At 43.1% G+C, this 19,621-nt stretch overlaps 1 protein-coding gene across 3 annotated transcripts; it reads left to right on the top strand.

The window, feature by feature from the left end:
- The first annotated feature begins 3,056 nt into the window (after nt 1-3,056).
- Nucleotides 3,057-19,375, top strand: LOC108026274 (GATA-binding factor A). Of its 3 annotated transcripts, none has more exons than XM_017097138.3 (4): nt 3,057-3,831; nt 16,981-17,631; nt 17,697-17,973; nt 18,077-19,375. In XM_017097138.3, the coding sequence occupies exons 2-4, from the start codon at nt 17,128-17,130 to the stop codon at nt 18,772-18,774; spliced, it is 1,479 nt and encodes a 492-aa protein (XP_016952627.1). In that variant the 5' UTR covers nt 3,057-3,831; nt 16,981-17,127; the 3' UTR covers nt 18,775-19,375. The 3 variants fall into 3 exon arrangements, with proteins under 3 accessions (XP_016952627.1, XP_016952626.1, XP_016952625.1); XM_017097137.3 differs by lacking the exon at nt 3,057-3,831 and adding an exon at nt 12,387-12,875 and having other exon boundaries at nt 16,981-17,622; XM_017097136.3 differs by lacking the exon at nt 3,057-3,831 and adding an exon at nt 12,387-12,875.
- The last annotated feature ends 246 nt before the right edge of the window (nt 19,376-19,621 follow it).

Genomic DNA, 19,621 nt, shown 5'->3' with positions numbered 1-19,621 from the left:
ATTCTATTATATTAAATATTCCATTTTAAAATGAAAAATCCCTTTGGAATCAAGAATGCCAGAAAATAATAGAAATTGAATTTATCGCCCCTTGATAACTAAACCCCCTTTTAAGGCGCCTCTGCTGCTGGCCTGCAGTTCTTTCCCGGCCACCATTTCAAATTCTACCACTTTTGACCCTGCTGCGACGAACTGGTGGCGCTGGCTTCTGCCCCAGCCCACAGCCTCGGCTCGCCACACCCCGGCATCGCGCTCGGAATCGGAATCAGAGCCACAATCGAAGCCGGCCGCGGGGCCTGGCCCCCAGCTGGGCAGGAGCGGGGTCTCGGTTGTCATGGTTGTCGCGGTGGCTAGCTGGCCACGCTGGCTATCAGGTCTGGGATCAGCAGGACGCCGCTGCAGGCAACTTGCAAGTGGGAAACCCGTTTCCAGTGCCACACAATGCTGGGTGCCCATTTTGAGGTGGAGTCAGCGATGAGGCAGCCGCTCTGCGATTGGTCAGTCGAACCGATACGGGGAGTGTTGTGGTGTTGTATGGTGTGGAGTTGTGCCGTATTGTATCTCCTGTTGTTACCAAAGTCCCCCTTCAGCCACCCACCTCCCCCTCTCTGTCTGGCTTTCATTAAGGCTTCGCATAAATTTTGTTGCATGTTTGCGGCGCTTCATGTCCGTGCCACAAGAGTCCGTACGGGTATAGCCCAGCTACACACAGAGAAAAAATCGCTTAGTAGCATTTTTAAGGCCATTTAGAAATTATAAATAAAACCTAAAAAATAAAACCTTATGTTTTAAAATTTTGAATGCATTGGTGATTTTTATAAATTAGGAAACATTTGAAAACATTTGAAAACATTTTGAAAACATTCTTTGTTCAAATAACGAAAGTTTTTTCATCAAGAAAATTCTACTTATTTTTAAAAAACACCATTAACTCCAAATTTACCTTACTCCTAAGGAATACTCTTTTAAAGTTCCAGAATTTTAAAAAACAATAAAAAGGTTAACCAATAACCATTTAATCACAGTTAAAATATAGAGATTTTTCCAAGTTTTTTCTCCCTCTGCACATGCGTTTCAGGTCCAATTCATTTGCAGCTCGCTTTTCCATTTCCCTCGCCTTTTCCCCCACAGCTGAGGAAAACTGGTAGAGGCAAACGCATTTCGTGCTCGTGCCTGCTTTTTTCTTTATGATTTGGCCTGCTCGTATTTTGGCAGTTCCTATAAATAATTGAACTTTATCGTCTGCCGGCCCGCGGGCCATTTAATAAATTTAATTTGTGGTAATTGAACATTAGGCTTTGGCCAGACTTGCGCACGAAAATGGGAAACGCGCAGCTTATCGAGCTGTCCCCGCCTGAAATTCCAATTGAAAACGGCAATATTTTAAGGCTGACGAGTAATTAGAAAAAAAAAAGAGGAAGTTCCGACGTGCGTAAGAAGACAGATCACACTTTTTTTGGGCTCTTTGTTTAATGCGATTTTGGGAAATTCGTCATGGCGTGACAATCTGCCCAGCTTACAAAAACAGATTCCGTATTGCTTATGACTATGGAATTGCGTGGACAAGTGTCCATTTTATCTCGCCAGATTAGTCATTCGCCATATGAAATCCCGAGAAGTGCATGACACAAAAAGCGGCATCAAAGATTAGGAGTTCCTTAAAGAACAGCCGGATAATGCGTCAACTTGTTAGGTTTTTCGGACCACGGATGAGCAAAAAAGGTAATTCACATTTGACAACTCGATCTAAAACAATCCAAATATGTTCGACGTTTAGGACCACCGATAAAGAAAAAATATTTAACTCACGTATTACAACTCCATCCAAATCAACCCAAATTTTTGAAAATTTAGGTTTATCACAACTCTATCCAAATCGATCTAGATATATCAAACTTTTCGGAAGAAGCTTGTAAATTTTAAAATAATTTAACCGTAAGTTAAAGATAGGAATACGGTCAGTAATTCCTATCTTCTCTACAAAAATCTATAAATACATTAATAATATAATATATACAAAATGTAAATAGTATATTTAAGCAATTATTTTAATCATATATATATTATGTTCCAATTTAACCGCTAACCGCAGATTCTGAACTAACCGCAATTACATAACATAATCTTCAAGGGATTGGGATTAAAATTAAAAGTTAAGGACCGTATTCCTATTTTTTCTACTTTTTGGATAAAGAATTTCAAAAATTCTAATTTCGACCGCTAACCGCAATTGCATAACCCTGCCTTCAAAGCAACCGAATAATTTTCTCATTGCAAACTTATTGCTGCGGCAGTAATTAAAATTTATGCATCGCAACTAGCATTAACTGATTGCCTTATCTGCATTATGACAAATGAATGGCACAACTAATTTGTAAATCAAAAGGAATTTGTTTATTCTCACCTCTGAAGTTCGCAGCGATTGAATGTATGTAAATGGCATCAGCTTAATGAAGACATTATCAGATAAATGAATCACAAGTGGGCGTTGAAACTATAAATTGCGGGCCAGAATCTAATAGGCATCGTATGTAATGCAATAAGATGCGATACATAAGTAAGTGTATGTAACACGGCCATTAAGTGCGTTGGGAGCGGCGTTATGGGGGTGCCCATTAAAGAGCACATAAAGTGTGGATTTTACCCGCGGAAAAAGAGGAGCTTCGATATTTCTAATTTATTTCTGGGCCTTAAATGGCGAAGGGGAGATACATTGCGCATACGCCGCGTTGGCCAGTGCAAAGTGGGCAGTCCCTGGGGGGCTCTCTCTCTCTCTCCCTCTCGCTCGCGCTGGAAAGCACCAATATCTAAACAGCAAATCAAGCTAACTTTTTAATATGGCCACATTTCGATTAACCAAGCGAGCGAGCGAGCGAGATGGGCTGCTGCCACTGGCCGAGCGTGTGAGGGAGAAGGAGCCAGCGCAATGGCAGGGCAACTCCCACTTTGGTATCGATGGCAAGTGTGCGCGAGTGTGTGTGCGTATAGGAAACCCGTTTGTTTGCCCGCGAGAGAGAGAAAATTGGAAGCGCCGTCAGTCGCTCAGCCAGCGCACGTCCAACCGGAAGCCCAAAGGCAGCGCGCTCTCTCGCCAGCCCACTCCATCTTGTCGCTGTGTGTTTGTGTGTGTATGCGCCGCGTGAGCTTCCCCATTCCAATCAGAACGCGAGCGCAAGGAGTCGCCGTCGAATTCGGAATTCCTCGCCTTCAGTTGGATTCCGAACGTTTATGCGCGACACGCGAAACGCAGCGAATGAGGCGAGCGAAACGCGAATTGCCGTCGCCAAAAAGTAAAACCGCAAGCAAACGAAAAAGTGATATACTGTTCGATCGAAAGCAGCAAACATCCATCAATCGCTTCGAACCTGGAAAACTCGCACTTCTAATAGCCGCATTTTGATTAATTAAACGAGTTTCGGTTCTCGCAGCCGCCGCCGCCATTGGTCATCATCTCGTATCTTGTATCTCTGAGATACAGCTAACTAGCTGGCTAGCTGACCATGCCGAAAGTGTATCTGTGAGTGCTGTGTATCCATCGGCTGTCTGTGAATCTCGTGTGATTTGTGGCGCTTTCCTAGACAGCAGACACCGCCACCATTCAAAATCAAATCAAAACAAAGACCCACAAAACGTTCGCGGTGAAAACAATGAATGCGATTTAAAGGCAGTTTACATTTCCGTTTAAACGCCCAACAAAAAGGCCATTAGGTGCCATAACTGCCAATTGGCATACGAATCTTGATTAGCATAAATCAAGCAAGGCAATTGGAGAGTCGTTGAGATACAAAACGGAGGGAAAGATACAGATATTCGCTGCTGGTGCCAAACTAAGTAAGTTTTATTTTATTTAAAAGGCTCTAGGCGGAAATTTATTCAGTTTTAAAATTTAATCAAAATCATATTTTTAAAAGAGTTAGATGTTTGAAAAGCCTTTCAACAAACTTTCGGGATATGCTAATAAGATCACTTTCATTGAGATACTACTTTTCACATACAATATCACAGTTGCACTATGAATTCCCCCTTTTAAGTACTAACCAAAATGACTTTATTTTACCTCCCCGTGCTCATGAAGATCAAATAATTACCAAACTGGTTCCCAACTCCAGTGGCAACTCATTAGAGCGCTGTTAAATGCCATTCAATGATCGATTCCGATGATTGGCGAGCTGCAGCTCTGTGCGAGAACAGTTACAGCTTAAACTAGACATAAACAATATGATCTGTTGTATCAATTAGCTAAGCTCGAGCGCGGCCACAACACAATCTTTATGGGTCAACAATGAAATTAGCATGGGACTAATGTTGAACATGTAAAACCAACGTTAAGATACCGATCTAAATAAATAAACTTGTTTGCGCTAATCTTCGATAGCCTCGCGCGAAAGCATTTAAGATTTTAGATGAGCAATTGCCGATGCCCAGAAGCCAGAAGGGTGAAAGGTTCATAAACAAGGGGCCACAAAAATTGGCAAGTAAATCATTTTTGCCTCTCGAGATCCTACCATTAGCGGCCGAACGTATATCAAATCGGTATTGTTCAATATTTTTAATTGAATTGTAATTTATGCGCCTGGGTTTTATATTCAGGCATTAACTGCCATAAAATATAGCAAGAAAAGCCATAAATTCGCGATCAACTTTGGAGCTGTCACAGAGCAAAGAAACGGGGCAGTCCCAGGGGTTTGGGGCTGTGATATGAACCTGGCGTCCATTGGCAGCTCGACATGAGCGCAGTTTTGTTTCGATTAGCTCCCCGTTGAAAGACCAAGTGTCAAAAGTCTCCCAAGCTTCCATTTGCCTGGCCATAATTGATGGGAGCAGCTGACTGCTGCCGGCTAAAGGCTGCAAACTGAAAACTGAAAACTGGACTTGTTCCGCGCATTTTTCAACACCCAGTAGTTGGCATAATTACTCGCACAATTGCACTGCAGATACATAAATTTGCCGACTCCAGCTCGGGCCAACCCCAAACAAAAGACCGCGGACCAAAACTGGCCAAGAAGCAACGGTCGGCAGTCATTAACATTCGAATTAACATTAACATTAGCTGGTATCACTATTCATTAGGGTCTCGTCGCCGCTCCGAACATGGCCAAAACTCCTTGGTAATGCACATAAATTAGAGCGAGGTGTAAGCAGCTGATAGTAAAGGGGGTGTAGAGGGGATTTTAGAAGCGGCTTTCTTGGCTTGTAAGAAATTATATTGTGGGGAAACAATTAGGCATCTTAAAGTGGCTTTATCTCGATTTGGATGGCTCTCAAAGTGCTTTTATCGCCTCCTAGCAAGCTGTGGTGAATGCATTATTTTATTATTAGATGGGAAATATATATTCTACTATGAGTACGTGTACCAAACGTGAGTTAAAAATGTTCAATGTTAAAATTGATCTGCTTTTTAAGTAACAATTTTTATTGCATACTTTTAGAGGTCTCAAAAAGAGGTTTATTGAGTGATTTAAAATGTACTTTCAATTCCTAGAAGAAATACATTTAGCAGATTAATCTTAATGAAAATGGGCATGACATATATCGTTATCTCTACCAGAAAGTCCTTGAACTAAAAATATACTCCACATGCCCTATATTCTTGAGAACTCTGGACACCCCATCGAACAGGGCACCCCTTCTTCTGCCATTTCAATATCTAGCCCTGACCAGGCTAATTACCAACCAGTGCACTTGCAACCCTTTCAACTTCACTTTCACTTCCGAGCGGAGGCCATCCTCGATCAGGTACTGACAAGTGCCATTCCATATAGCAATTAACTGCTGGCGCCACCACTGACAGCACAACAGAATGGATGACCCAGACAGCCGAGTGGCCAGAGAATAGCGTCCCATAGAGCCCGACCGTGTTGACAATGACACAACATGACGGCAGATTCCCGAGCGCAGGGAAATATTGCAAAAAGTGCCATAAAATCATTAGGTGGAAAACAGTAAGGCCGATTCCTCGGGGGCCATAAAAGCAGGCCAAACCTTTCCTGCCCTCCGAGGAGGTCATGAGTCAAAAGCGCTGCGTGTGACCAGTGGCACAGGTTACATGGTCCCTCCATCTAGGAGGCTTTGGGTTTGGGCTTGGGTTCGTGGATGGATCTGTGTGCGTGCTTAAGCGCCTTTTAATTTATGACACTTTTATGAGACAAGCCAAATGCCATAAAACTGAAATTGGCTTCAAACATCGGAGAAAAGGCAAAACAAACTAGTTAAATGCCTCTGACTTTGTCTCCAGTTTTGGGCCAAGGGAATTTTTGGGAAATTGCATCATAAATCTTAACCCAAAACTGTTCTGCGAGGCCAAAGCAAAGGTCATCGGGAGCTAGGGTTGCCAGGTTGCCAAGGGGTTACGTATTAGATGGGTAACTACAAATTTTAAAATATTATGGTTCTTAAAAGTTCCCTTTATTCTGAAAATTAGTTTAATATTAAAAAAGAAACATAAGAAAGAAGTTTTCCTTTTTTTTATTCACTTTAAAACCAAAAAGCAATGGTTATCTTAAAAAAAAAACGATGTTAGCATTTTAAAAACCTAATTTTTGAAGAACCCTGGCAACTCTGCTCGAACAACCCCCAGACTCGCTCGGCGGAAAATGCAAACTGCAACAACCCGAGCTAATTATGCAATTTCAACACTCGCTCGCCAAGCTGACCACCGGCCAACCTACACAATCCCAAGCCCGCCGAGCTGAGCCCGACTCGCAGCCATGTCCATAACCATATTCATTCAGGTAGAGCTGCGCTGCAAATGCAGCACGCAAGTGGAAAGTGTAACTGGCAGGCCGTGATAAATGCCCCTGGCTGCACTTTAGTGCCTCGAGCAGGTCAACCCAAAACAGGGCCCAATAGGAAGTAGAGCTCAAGCCCTGGCTCTGCTCTGCTCTGGAGACCCATTGACCCATCGTCCTGGAAGTCCTGCCGTGCCCTGCGAGACGGCGGCTAATTGCGTGTTAGCCAAGGACCTGGCCCGGAGATAGGCGATCCTGGCGAGGTCCTGGCACTTCTCGGTAGCCGGGCTCTTGGCGTCAGCCGTCTGAGTGGCTTGCTGTGTGGGTTATGGAATAGTGCTATATGTTAAAGGTGATAAAAATACTATATATACTTTAAATACTACAAAACAAAATATTTTCTAAGAATCCAAACAGTTTCTTTTCATTCCTTGGAAGTACGGTAGCAAAAAGTTAATTTTCTATTATTATAAATTATGAATCTGTGATATATGAATTCACCATAAATCATAATTGTTCCTTTTCCTCCAGCATTTGATTCAGAACAGGCGTTCACTGTTCTCCAACTCTTATCCGCAAAACATTGTTTACCAGTGGCGCAAGATTAAATTCCTATCACAATTACACATAAATCATATATGGTATGGTTTTCAGCCTGGATACAAAGAGTCAGCCCGATAAGCTTGCCTTATTCATGGCGATACCGCTATCAGGGCGGATTTATCGAATCGGGGCCTGGCGGAACCTTCGCGAGGGAGGCCTATAGGGTAATCTCCGCACTTATCGCCGGGTCTTCGGGGGAAGCTGTGCTGCACACAGAGAGGCGACCAAAAAAACTGATTTCGATTTGGGGTGCAACTGAACCTTATCTCTATTTTTTCTCAGGCTCAAAGTTCGTTGCTAAGCGGCGCCAAATGGCAATAAAAAAAACTTTCGAACACATTTTCCCTCTCCATCATTAGGTGACCATAATTAATTAATTAAAAAATTAGTCGACATCTTTTCACAGTCAAGAGCGCCGATTAAATCTTGACTTTTCCTCAGTAATTAATTCCCCGGCTCCCCTTTCTCTCCCTTTCTCTGCTTCTCTGTGTTTCTCTCCGATCTCACAAATGTAAATGTCACCCGAGAGGGAGCGAGAAGAGAAGACATAAGCCGCGCCGACGCCAAGACACTTAAAAGCTTTGGTCAGGGGCCGACGGGATGGCATGGTGTGGCATAAGATGGCATGGTATGGGGGCCCAATCGAGAGACACATTCGAGGCACATTCCCCGGGAATCTGTGGGTCCGCGTGCCGAAAACTTGTCACCGCAAATGCACAGGGAAAAATTCCCATATGATAAGTAAGCATTTTTAACCAATCCAATTACAGTTTTCTTTGATTAAACACACATAATTCTATTAAATTATAAGAAGAATTGATCTTAATCTAATTATGAATCAAAAAAAGTTAAATATGCGTCCATAGAAAAACTATTTTCCATTTAATACGACATCCAAAGGTTATCACTTCTTGATTATACTTCTGTTTTTATTCGTTTTTTGATTTGATAAAAAGGATTTTGTATAAAAACCTAACAAGACAAAGATTCTTTAGATTATACTTCAATTTTTGTTACCAAATGCACTATTTAGTTTTGTTATCAAATAGGTTTTTTTTACAGTGTTGAAAAATTTGATAGTGGGGCAGAGAGGGGAAAGTGGGGCACTTACCTGGTATCGGCAGAGATCAAAAGCACCGGGCACAGGCTTAATTTAGACGCCATCTATGCTCGCCGCAAAGGACACCCGACTTCGAGTTCGTTGCTTGAGTCTTTCGTATTCACACGCCCTGAGGCCCCCGAAAAAGAACTAAACTAGATAGAAGGGCCCACATGAGAGTGGGCCCACTGGGCATAGATACGCGTATCGGCCTGGTAATTAATTACAAAACAAAATGCACAAGCGAATGAATCGCTATCAGTGGAAAAGTTGCAATAAGTCACCATTTCCGCCATCAGTTCCCTGCCGCAGGCAGTCGATAAGCATTAATGCGCCTCTATGCGCGGCGATGTTTATGGACTGACACACACTCAAAATCAGCGATTGGAACCATCGCCGGGCGGGGGTTCCCACTTATCTATCCGTATTCAAATTGGGTTCTTCGCCAGTTCTCCGGTTTTTTGTTGTTCAGGCATTTGTAAGCAGTCGTCGCACTTCAATTGCGTTTTAGTGGCCACGTCAAGTGCCTCCTTGAACTGAGTGCGGGTGGGGCAGGGGCAACTGGGGTTGGCACCATAGAAAGTGGAGCTCGGGGAGTTACTTTGATGGATAACTGCAGCGGTCGCCTAGAGGGAACCCCTAATGGCACTGCGATAAGGAACCAAATCGGTACTTTTGCGGCGCTAGGAAAATAACCAAGCCATTTGGGCTGAAAACTTTTCAGGCAATAAATGCAAAACCATTTTGCGTTGTATTGTCGTAAAGTACTACGTTTTTGCGATAAGAAGGCGGGAATAAGTTGCTTTGAAGCCTTACTTTTTATATATTTCAAGGAACAAAAGTATAGAATGTTCTCTAAACTTAAAATGCCGATGTAAGTGTAATAGGAGTTTCTTTTAACTTACCTATATATAATTAATATCTTTTCCTAAACGGAAATTTTTAGGGATAGTAAAATTATAAATGGAATTACCTATCGTGAGTCCTTATACTTACTTCTTGAACAATAATATTTCTAATTTTAATACGACTTATTCGTTTATGTGTAATTTACTTCTAAGTGTAAGTGTCTTAATGATATTGCTATCGAATGCATTTTTCCTAAGCCGCGTTCTATTCGCTCAAGAATGATACTTCTAGGTTGAAGCCCATAGAAATTCACTTTATACTTAGGTGTCATATTGATAATGCTATCGCCTGCAAATATTCATAGAACGCTTTCCACTCACTGAAGATCCACATACATCTCCTCGAAGCCCTCACTCGTCTTTCCCAACCTGAGATGGAAATGCCATCAAAGACCCCAAGCCCCTCCAAGCCGCTGCCCCCTCCCTTGACTAGATGCATTTGCGACATTAAAGACGAACCAAAGTCCATAATTACAAGCCTCAAACTGCCTAAAACACTCAACGACCGCGGGCCAAGTATGTCTTCGTCTGGCGGACGACAGCTGGGAGATTCTCATAATTACGCATAAAGAAAGAAATAAACATACAAATTTGAATAAAAACGATATAACCGCAGAGGTTGACGCTCTGCATCTTTGGATCTCCGATGCCGAGGCTGGCCTGGCGCACTTCGGCATTAAGAATCGAACCACAAATCCACTTAAAATCACTACAAAAACCAATAAAGATCGCTTTCATCTTTGCCGAGAGCAGAGGAGCACCATGCACCCAGGCGAGCGAGGGAAGGAGACGGCGGCGGAGACGCTGGCGATGACGATCAATGGGAATTGTGATCATCGAGATGCAAAGTACCCGAGAGTAAGACTTCACTGGGTAACCCCCCACCCCCCATGAGAAAGCCGGAGAAAGGGGTTGGGCCCGGGGCGGATAAGCGGTGACGCCACTTTGAAAATTCTGGCGACATTTCCCCCACCCCGAGGGGCACTTGAAGGGTTTCCTAGGGCCAGGGAAGGATTAGAGTGGAGCCAGGGCAATTATCATTTGTCTGCACGTTATCAGGAGTTCAATGGGTCTGGGAACATGGTTCTGGGCTCGGGTACTTTCTCCAGGGGAGCAGTTTTTCCGTTCCCCTTCCCGTTCCTGTTTCCAGGGAAGCGCGTGCCAGTTCCATTGCATTCCGCGCATCCGAACGATAAGCTCCATAAAAACTTTATCGCCAGCTCCGCCTTCAACTCGGAGTCGCGGCCAGATCGTGTGGATGATCACATTAACGGTCTGGCGCATGATATATAAAGCTGTTCACAAATTAAGGTCCATTAGCGCAGCAGGATGTGTCAGCGCGGATTGAAATATGCGCCTCGATCGCTCCTCCGCAAACCCCAGCCCCCATCCGCACCTCAACCCATCCCTGCGGTTCTTGTTTTGACATCTTTCGTACCTCACCTTCGACTGGGTTTTTTGACTGACTTTCCTTCTTAATTACTTTTTTGCCCAGCCAGCTTTGCTTTGCATTTTAATGGAGCGATTCCGGACCTTTTCTTGCTGTGGCCCATTGCCAGAAACTAAGGCAAATTGCTTGATTAATGACTTCGCCTGGGGTCTGCGGCTTCTTGGCCAGTGATTTGTGGCGGTTCCGAGTTGGGAACCTAATGGCTGCAACCTGGCAAATTTGGCTCAAAAGTGGGCAAAGTCTTAGAAGCGATATATTTTAACCTTGTTATTCAGTTAGATAATGAATAATACCATAGGCTTTGCTCTTCACTCACTTATCTGACATATTAACCCTATTATATGGCTTGTGGTTGTAGGAATGACGAACCCTTATTCTTCTTTCGAGGGAATTACTTGTGGTTCCCCCTTCTCTAGTTGCAATTTGAGTCATCGGAATTAATCGCCTGACATTAGAGGCTATATAAACATCAATTAATTCGAGCCTGTCCAGATCCTGTGATCCTTTCTCGGGGACAGACACACGCCCAGGCAATTTAACGAGCTGCTGACAATGGGCCGGGCCTTCAGTGCCCACAATATCGCCTCGGTTTCTGCTGGCCATACACGCAAGAAAAATAATATCAGTTTCAAGTGGCCATTGACAAGGTAGCAACTGCAAAGATTTACAAATTTTGATTCGATGGGAAACCAAATATTATTATAACCTGTGTTCTTGTGTTTTCTTACACAATATAATATATATTATAAAAGTACTTATGTTCTCAAGTGCTTTGATAAGAGAGTTAAGATCTTGAAGGCTTGTACTTTTGGTTTAAGATTTAAAATAGAAATATTTATAGGATTCGGGAATTGAAATGTATAATAAGCAAAGTTAAGACCGCTATAAATTTTATTTCCGTATAAGATCTGAATAGAAATGAGTATAAGATTCGGGATTAGAAAATAAAAATCGAAAATTGAATATTTTTTAAAGTATTCATTTAATACAATTAAGTACAATACCTAAGAACTCCCCTACCTTCAAGATTGTGGCAAAACAAAGTCAAGATCTTTATACATTTTCTTTTCGTGTAGGATTTGTATTGGAAATGGGTATAGCGCTCAGGATTAGGGTCTGGAAAAGCGGCTTAGAGGGGACGAGAGTGCCTACCGTTCCGGGTCTCAAGTGCCCTCGGGGACCTGCTTCGATTTCCCGGCTCAAGTGTGCGGCACATCATTTCTCAAGACTTACATGAAATTGACTAATTTTCGAGTCAGCGCCTCAGCCGGCGTCGCTGCCGACGTAGGCGTCTCTGGAAGTGCACCTACAAATTTTTACCTGTCAGCCGAGTGCCTCTCGCTCTCTCCTGCGGCGTTCGGGTGACATTGCCGGGAGCGGAGTGGAGTGGCTGGGGGAGAGCGGGGCAGGAGAGCGACTGCCCATTGATGAAATTGACTTTTTATGTTGTTGCCGTTGACTTCTCGCCGATCCTCTGCCGCCGTCGCCGCTGCAGCCGCTGCCCGCGGCGGCGTCGACGCCTGGAACTGGATCTGGATATTTGGGATTAAGTTTTTGTTTACTTCGAGGCGTTTTTTAGTTTGTTTGCTCGCCTCAAGGAAGTCGCATCGTGGTGCTCTGGCCTCAAAACAAAATAAGACAAATGAATAAATAAAAGAAACTGAAACTGAAACAGAAACAGAGGCCAAAAACAAAGGCCCCGGAATCGGTTAAGTGCTCGTAAATGGATTAAAACGAAATTTATCGCTTTATAGGCCACATTAATCAAACGTCTTACAACAAGGCCCATAAAATGCCATATAAATAATAAACATACTTCGTGTAAAAGTGCCATAAAACATTTCGGAGCTTGTTGCAATTAATCTGAATGCATTTGTGATGCGATTCTTTATCAACACTCCCCAACGACACCGTTCATATCAATAGCCATAGCTATATATCCGAATTGGTAGCCTAAAACGAATCGGCTTCAACCTCAACTTGAACCGAGCTGAGCTGCGTGCGTGGCCCATTAATCATTCTAAAACGAGCGCGAATCGCGAATTATTCGGCCATAAATCATGGGCATCTTGCTGAGTGATGGCGATGTAAGTTTACCTCACGTTTTTCACGTTTCTCGTAAATATGTCACCGAACATGTGCTAAGGCTTCTTTTTTGGCTGGCACATCAGGTTGCCAACTTGAATTTGAGATAGCAAGAGATGTCAGTCATAAAGATACTAGTTTTTGAGGTGATAATGTGTTGGTTACACTTTGTTAAAGTCTATAATAATACATATCATTTTTATTAATTTTTAAGAAACAAAATTATTAAATTGTAAGCTTTGAAAATCCAATTAAGTATCTTTCTTTTAGATACTTTTTATTTTATTTACATACTTTTTTATAAGTTTAAGGTAGAATATATATTTATTTGTTCATAAATCAAATCAGTAATATTGTGGAGCATCCATTTCAGTATTTCGGTGTATCTTTCTCCAAGAAATAGCTAGTTTCGCATCGACTTTAATAACTCCTTAATCCGCTTGCATCTATTAGTTGCACTAAAATGATTTTACCATAAAAAATTAGCCTTGACAGGCGGCAAACTTAAATGGCTCAGCGATTAGGCCAAAACAAAATCCAAGACTAAAACAAGCTGCCAATTTAAAGCAGGAGAAAGGGGCAGGAGAAAGCGCCGAGAGAGCCTGGAATAGCGAAGATCAATGAATGAATGAGTCAAGTGGAGGTGGCCCAAGTGGAGAGTCGGGGGAGAGTGGAAAACAGGATCCTCCACTTGACGGCAGAGCGCCAGCCTAAGAGCGGGCTGAAGACAAGACACAAACACTCAAAGCGCCGCTCAGCCTCATCCTCATCCTCGTTCTCCACTTATCCTCTGGCCCCCGTCTCCTGCTCCCCCTGCTCCTGCTCTTCATCCTGCTTCTGGCTCTTCAGCCTTTGTTTTGTTTTTGCCCGGCCATTCCCGCTCAAGTGGTTTTCTCTGTTTGTTTTTGTTCCTGCATTTGCGGTGACAAATTATTAACGTTATACTTGGTATAGGTATAGGTTTCGGTATCCTCTTTTGATTCTCTTCTTAAATGCACTCTGAAAAATGTATTCTTAGTTAGCTAAAAAAATAAAATATAATTAATAATTATAAACATTATATAGTTTAATAATATTAGAAAGGTTATGCTTGATTTAGGTATATATTTGTACATTCAAAAAACTTATAAGATATTACATTAAGTATAGGTATAGGTTTCGGTATGATCTTCTAGTTCCCTTCTTCACTTCACTGAAAAAAATTGCTTTAAATTCACTTAGCACTATTGAAATATTTCTGATTATTTTTATATTTCTCTTAATCCTTACACTCTACAAAAATATTTAAATGCTGTTACATTTTTTGTACATTTTGTATTACTCACATTGTTCTTGGTATAGATACATTTTTTTTAATCGTTTTTACATCTCTGAATTTCTACCATAATCAAATGTATCTTATTAAAGTTTTACACTATTACAAGTTTTTCCAAAACAAGCTTCCTATAAAAGATACAATTTACTCGTTTCTGGATTCATTTTCAAAGTGCTATTTTATAAAATTGATTTTTATGGAGATCTCGCGACTTGTCCCTTTTGCTGATCGCTTTTTAATAAGCGCCAAAGCGCCAAAGCGCCAAGACCTCTGCCCCAGTCGCACACTGGCTTAGCATACGTCATGAATCATGATCCCTTCGGGCCGTTCTCGCGACCAAAAAGGATGAGGGCCCTTCGGCCGGCTTGTTGACAATTTTTCGTGTGGCCGCCGCCTCCTTTGATCTCGCCCAGTCACTGCCGGGCCGGCCTTAGCTCCATCGCCATCGCCATCGCATCTCGCACTCGGCGCTCCTTTGATCGAGTGATCTGCCGAGGGGAGCGACGTCATTATGCACGCGTGGTCAACTCTTTGATTGCCTCCGCTCACATGGTCGGCTGGAATTTGGGGAATTGCAGCCGAAATTGCTGCACTGATCCTCAGCCATCCCCCCGCCCCTGCCCCTCTTACAAATAATTTGTTTTGACAGTTGCGTGTTGGTCTTAAATATTATTGCTCATACGTCACGTTGCACCCGATCAGCCTGATTGATTATCCCTTAATTTAATGTAATTTAAATATAGCTCTGAGAAAATCGATTATATTTTTTGTTTAAAAATTATTTTTAATTCTGGTTTTAAATTGTAATTTAATAACATACAAATATTTGACTTTAAAATATTGGAAAGTAAATTATATTTTTAAATACGAAAGTGCTCATTTGTTGACATTGGAATTTAAAAATAATAAGTGTGCTTATAAGAATAACAATCAAGCAGTATATAATGCACGCGAACGTTCAGGGGACTAATAAAAAATACCTGATTAACAAAAATGGATTTTTTATTGTTTTAGCTTAAAATAAAGTCGTTAAATCAAATGTAGTTACTTAAAAACGTGTTGCGCTCTAGAATATTTTTATATTTATTTAAGAATTTATTTATTTATAATTTCAATCCTTATTCCAACTTGCCGGCGGCTTTTCAATACCCTGATCGCTTGCATAAATTTCTTTCCCCATCAACTCCACAGCCTGCAATTACATTGAACTGCAACTTAGAATCTTTTAACATCACGAATATTGCCCAAACTTTGCAATACCCAATCCCCCGCCCCTTAAGTGGCCATCTGTTTACAAATTAAATTTATTTGCAGCCCCTCGAGGCGAACGGGAATGGGAAAAATTAAAAATTTCATACATCATCGCATTAAATTTGTGGGATAAGATAAAGACGTCAAATGTTTCCCCCCTTTTTTTACTTTTCGTTGCTGACTGCAAAGGCAATTTAAAAATATATTCGATTGAATCTGCATAAATAAAAATATGCAATTGGCGCCTTAATTGAAATCGATGTGAAGCACAGATTTCGATGATCGCTGTCGGGCTTCGTTGTTGTTGCTTCTTTTGGCTGTTGAACTTTTCTGAAATAGGAATACAACAAAAGAATTATATCTGAATAAAAATTTGAGTGTATGTGGGGGAAAACAGCCAACGCCACTTGAAATGTTTCCCTCATTTGGTGCAAAAATGTTGAATGAACAATGAAAATGTTTTGTGAAATAAAAAAATTCAAGAGAAGAAAAATAATTATCAATCAGGCTTGAAAGTTTTATTAATAAATTAATATTTTCTTGATTATATAATAATATATTCAGTCCATTTGAATCCTTCGAGAGCTGTTCTTTCTTTATCTTAACTTTATGAATTCCTATAATATACGTACTTCCCCAATTTATAATTTCAAACTGAGTACCGAGTGCCTGCAAATGACACTTTATGGCCTCTCCCTCCTCCTGAAAAACGAAGTGCCTACGCACCAGATAAGTGCTGCGAAGCCAAAGATACAGATGCACAAACTCACGGATGCCCAGATACACGAGCAGTCCGAGATGCGAGATGCAGAGAGCGCCATTAACTCGAAAGGGCGCAAGTCCGGGAAAACGAGTTCCATTCCGGAGGAGGGGGTGCCGCCGGGGGAGGGGTGTGGTGGTAGTGGTAGAGCCGCAGACGCGGACGCAGGAGCTGCAGCAAGAATCGAATCCAAAATGGCTGCCACTTAAGGGGAGTTGCCCAAGTGGCTTAGTATCCAATGAGAGTCCCTGGAAGAAAGAGATGGATGTATGGAGCTGGGGAAAGGAACCTCAAAGGGTAGGATAAGATGGGATATCATATGGGCTGTGGGAAAAGTCCTACGTTAGTATTGTGTATGAAATTGTATAATCCCTAATCCCTAATCATTATCATTGTCTCCAAAACTTATTATAATAACTATAACTTTAATACTTAACAACTAATATTTACTATTTCGAAATATTAAAGTATTTATTATGTAGATACATTTTTCCTAAAATGTAAGGCATTTTTACATTAACAATAATAGTGTTTTTTGTTAAGGAACTTAAAGTGCTATTTTTGTATTTTTAATAGATAGATATTTCAAAGATTTCTAGTACGCTCTGTAAATTATCATATAAATCAGTTGAAAATATTTTAAGAATAGGGTTCCATATATTAAGTTATAATAAAATAAGTAAAAAAGTTAAAAATACTTCGTTGGTAATTTTTGTTTACTATTTAAGATTTTATTTTAAATGTAAACCTCCAACTAATGAGATTATTTTTTATCTTACAGTCCACATCGGATCAGTTGTCGACCCGCGACTATCCGCACTTCAGCGGCGACCATCAGAACGTGACGCTGCCGTTTGCCTCTGCCTCCGGATCCTCAGCCGCATCCACCTCCTCATCCGCCTCAGCCTCCCACGCCGCCGCCGTAAAGATGTACCACAGCAGCGCCGTAGCGGCATACACGGACCTGGCTGCCGCTGGGAGTGCGGCCAGTGCCGGAGTGGGGGTCGGGGTGTCCGGCTACCACCAGCAGGCAGTGAACGCCCCCGTCTACGTGCCCTCCAATCGCCAGTACAACCATGTGGCCGCCCATTTTGGCAGTGCTGCTGCCCAGAATGCCTGGACCACGGACAGCTTTGGATCTGCGCATGCGCAGCTGCCGGCGCAGTTCTATTCCCCCAACGCCGCCGTGATGATGGGCTCCTGGCGAAGTGCCTACGATCCGTCGGGCTTCCAACGCTCCTCGCCCTACGAGAGCGCCATGGACTTCCAGTTCGGCGAGGGACGCGAGTGCGTCAACTGTGGCGCCATATCCACTCCGCTGTGGCGACGGGATGGAACTGGTCACTACCTGTGCAACGCCTGCGGGCTTTACCACAAGATGAACGGAATGAACCGGCCGCTGATCAAGCCCAGCAAGCGCCTGGTGAGTGCAGTGAGTAGTCCCCCGCCTGATCCCCTCCAGAATGTCTTGCTAATCAGAATCTATCCCTTACTTAGACTGCCACCAGAAGAATGGGTCTATGCTGCACAAACTGCGGCACACGAACCACGACACTTTGGCGGCGAAACAACGACGGCGAGCCCGTGTGCAATGCCTGCGGACTGTACTACAAGTTGCACGGTGTCAACAGACCCCTGGCCATGCGCAAGGATGGCATCCAGACGAGGAAGCGGAAGCCCAAGAAGACGGGCAGTGGCTCGGCGGGGGGAGCGGGCAGTGGGTCCGGTTCGGGATCCACCTTGGAGGCCATCAAGGAGTGCAAGGAAGAGCACGGTAAGTGGTGGCTAACAGGGTTGTTTATGGTTCATCTGCTCCATAATTTGCTCCTATCCACTTTTTATTTACCAAGTCTGTAATCGCCTTTTTCCCTTTACAGATCTCAAGCCCTCGCTTAGTCTGGAGCGGCACAGCCTCGGCAAACTGCATGCGGATCTGAAGAGCAGCTCCAGCAGTAGCAGCACCTTGATGGGGCACCACAGCGCCCAGCAGCAGCAGCAGCAGCAACAGCAGCAGCAACAACAGCAGCAGCAGCAACAGCAGGCGGCCCACCAGCAATGCTTTCCCCTCTACGGCCAGGCGACGACGCAGCAGCAGCACCAGCAGCATGGTCACGGGATGACGCCCAGCTCCGCCCAGTCCCAGTTGAGTGCCCGCCAGCTGCACGGGGCGGCAGGATCGCAGCTCTACACGCCCGGCAGCAGTGGCTCGGGCGGAGGAGGCAGTGCATCCGCCTACACCTCGCACAGTGCCGAGACGCCCACCCTGAGCAATGGCACTCCGTCGCCCCACTACCAGCATCACCATCACCTGGGTGGATCCCACGGTCATCATGTGACGGCGGCGGCCCATCATCATCTGCATGCAGCCGCAGCTGCCGCTGCCTATGGAGTGAAAACGGAGGCGAGTGCCACCAACTACGACTATGTGAACAACTGCTACTTCGGGGGCACCTTCGGGGCCCTGGGAGGAGCTGCCTCCACGGCGGCCATGGCGGGCGGAGCGGCCAGTGAGCTGGCCGGCTATCATCACCAGCACAACGTCATCCAGGCGGCCAAGCTGATGGCCACCTCGTAAGGTTCTGGACACTGGACACTGGCTCTGTGATGTGATCTCCCTCCTCCTCCTCCTCCTCACCAGCTGCACCCCACCTGGAAGCCCGCACCATGGCATTGAAAAGACTTTAGACCTATTTAGCCTTAGTACTAATCAGCTCCGTTTGCAAGTCTAATTTTTATAAAGTTAAGCTATATCTCAAGGGTTCCATATTTACTTTTGCTAATCCTAAATCTTAAATCTTTCAGGATATGTTAAAATTTAATTCAAATTAGAAATGCAAACGGGGTGTTTCTAGGTTAAGATGTGCTAGTTTTTATGTCTTGTAAATAGCTAATGGCAATTCTCGTTGTACAAATCTACTTCTATATGTTTGTGCTAACCATAGAGTTTTATATATATGTGTGTACAGATATCGTTTATCGCTTTGTTTATAATGTAGTTGCATTTAGGTCTTAACCGTAACTCTTGTTCGTCTAGCTTAAATATTCGATGTGCACTTCGCACTCCCCACCCACCCTTTTCATAGAACATTTAGCTGTAATCGTACTTGGTAGTATAGTATTATTTTAACTCTGCTCCTTTAAATATCAAAGCTGAATAAAGATTGTATTACAACGTATATCACGTGTTTTTTGGGGGCTTAAGTACATAAAAATGGGAAAGAAATAAAATATGGCATGGTTTAGAGACTGTTTTACCAGTATTTCTGGCTTTGAAGCTTTTGCCCAGGCTTCATAAAAAAGTGGTGCCTACTTTTAGGCTGGAGTTTTTACGGTCTTACAAGAGTGGTCTTATATTCTACCTGAAATATACATATACTTTTAAACATTATATTAAAGGCTGCTTAAAAAATATTTTATAATAT

The sequence above is a fragment of the Drosophila biarmipes genome, chromosome 3R (genome assembly GCF_025231255.1).
Source record: "Drosophila biarmipes strain raj3 chromosome 3R, RU_DBia_V1.1, whole genome shotgun sequence".
Classification (NCBI taxonomy): domain Eukaryota; kingdom Metazoa; phylum Arthropoda; class Insecta; order Diptera; family Drosophilidae; genus Drosophila; species Drosophila biarmipes.
The sequence above is the reverse complement of the archived record's forward strand: the minus strand, read 5'-3'. Positions and strand labels throughout refer to the sequence as shown.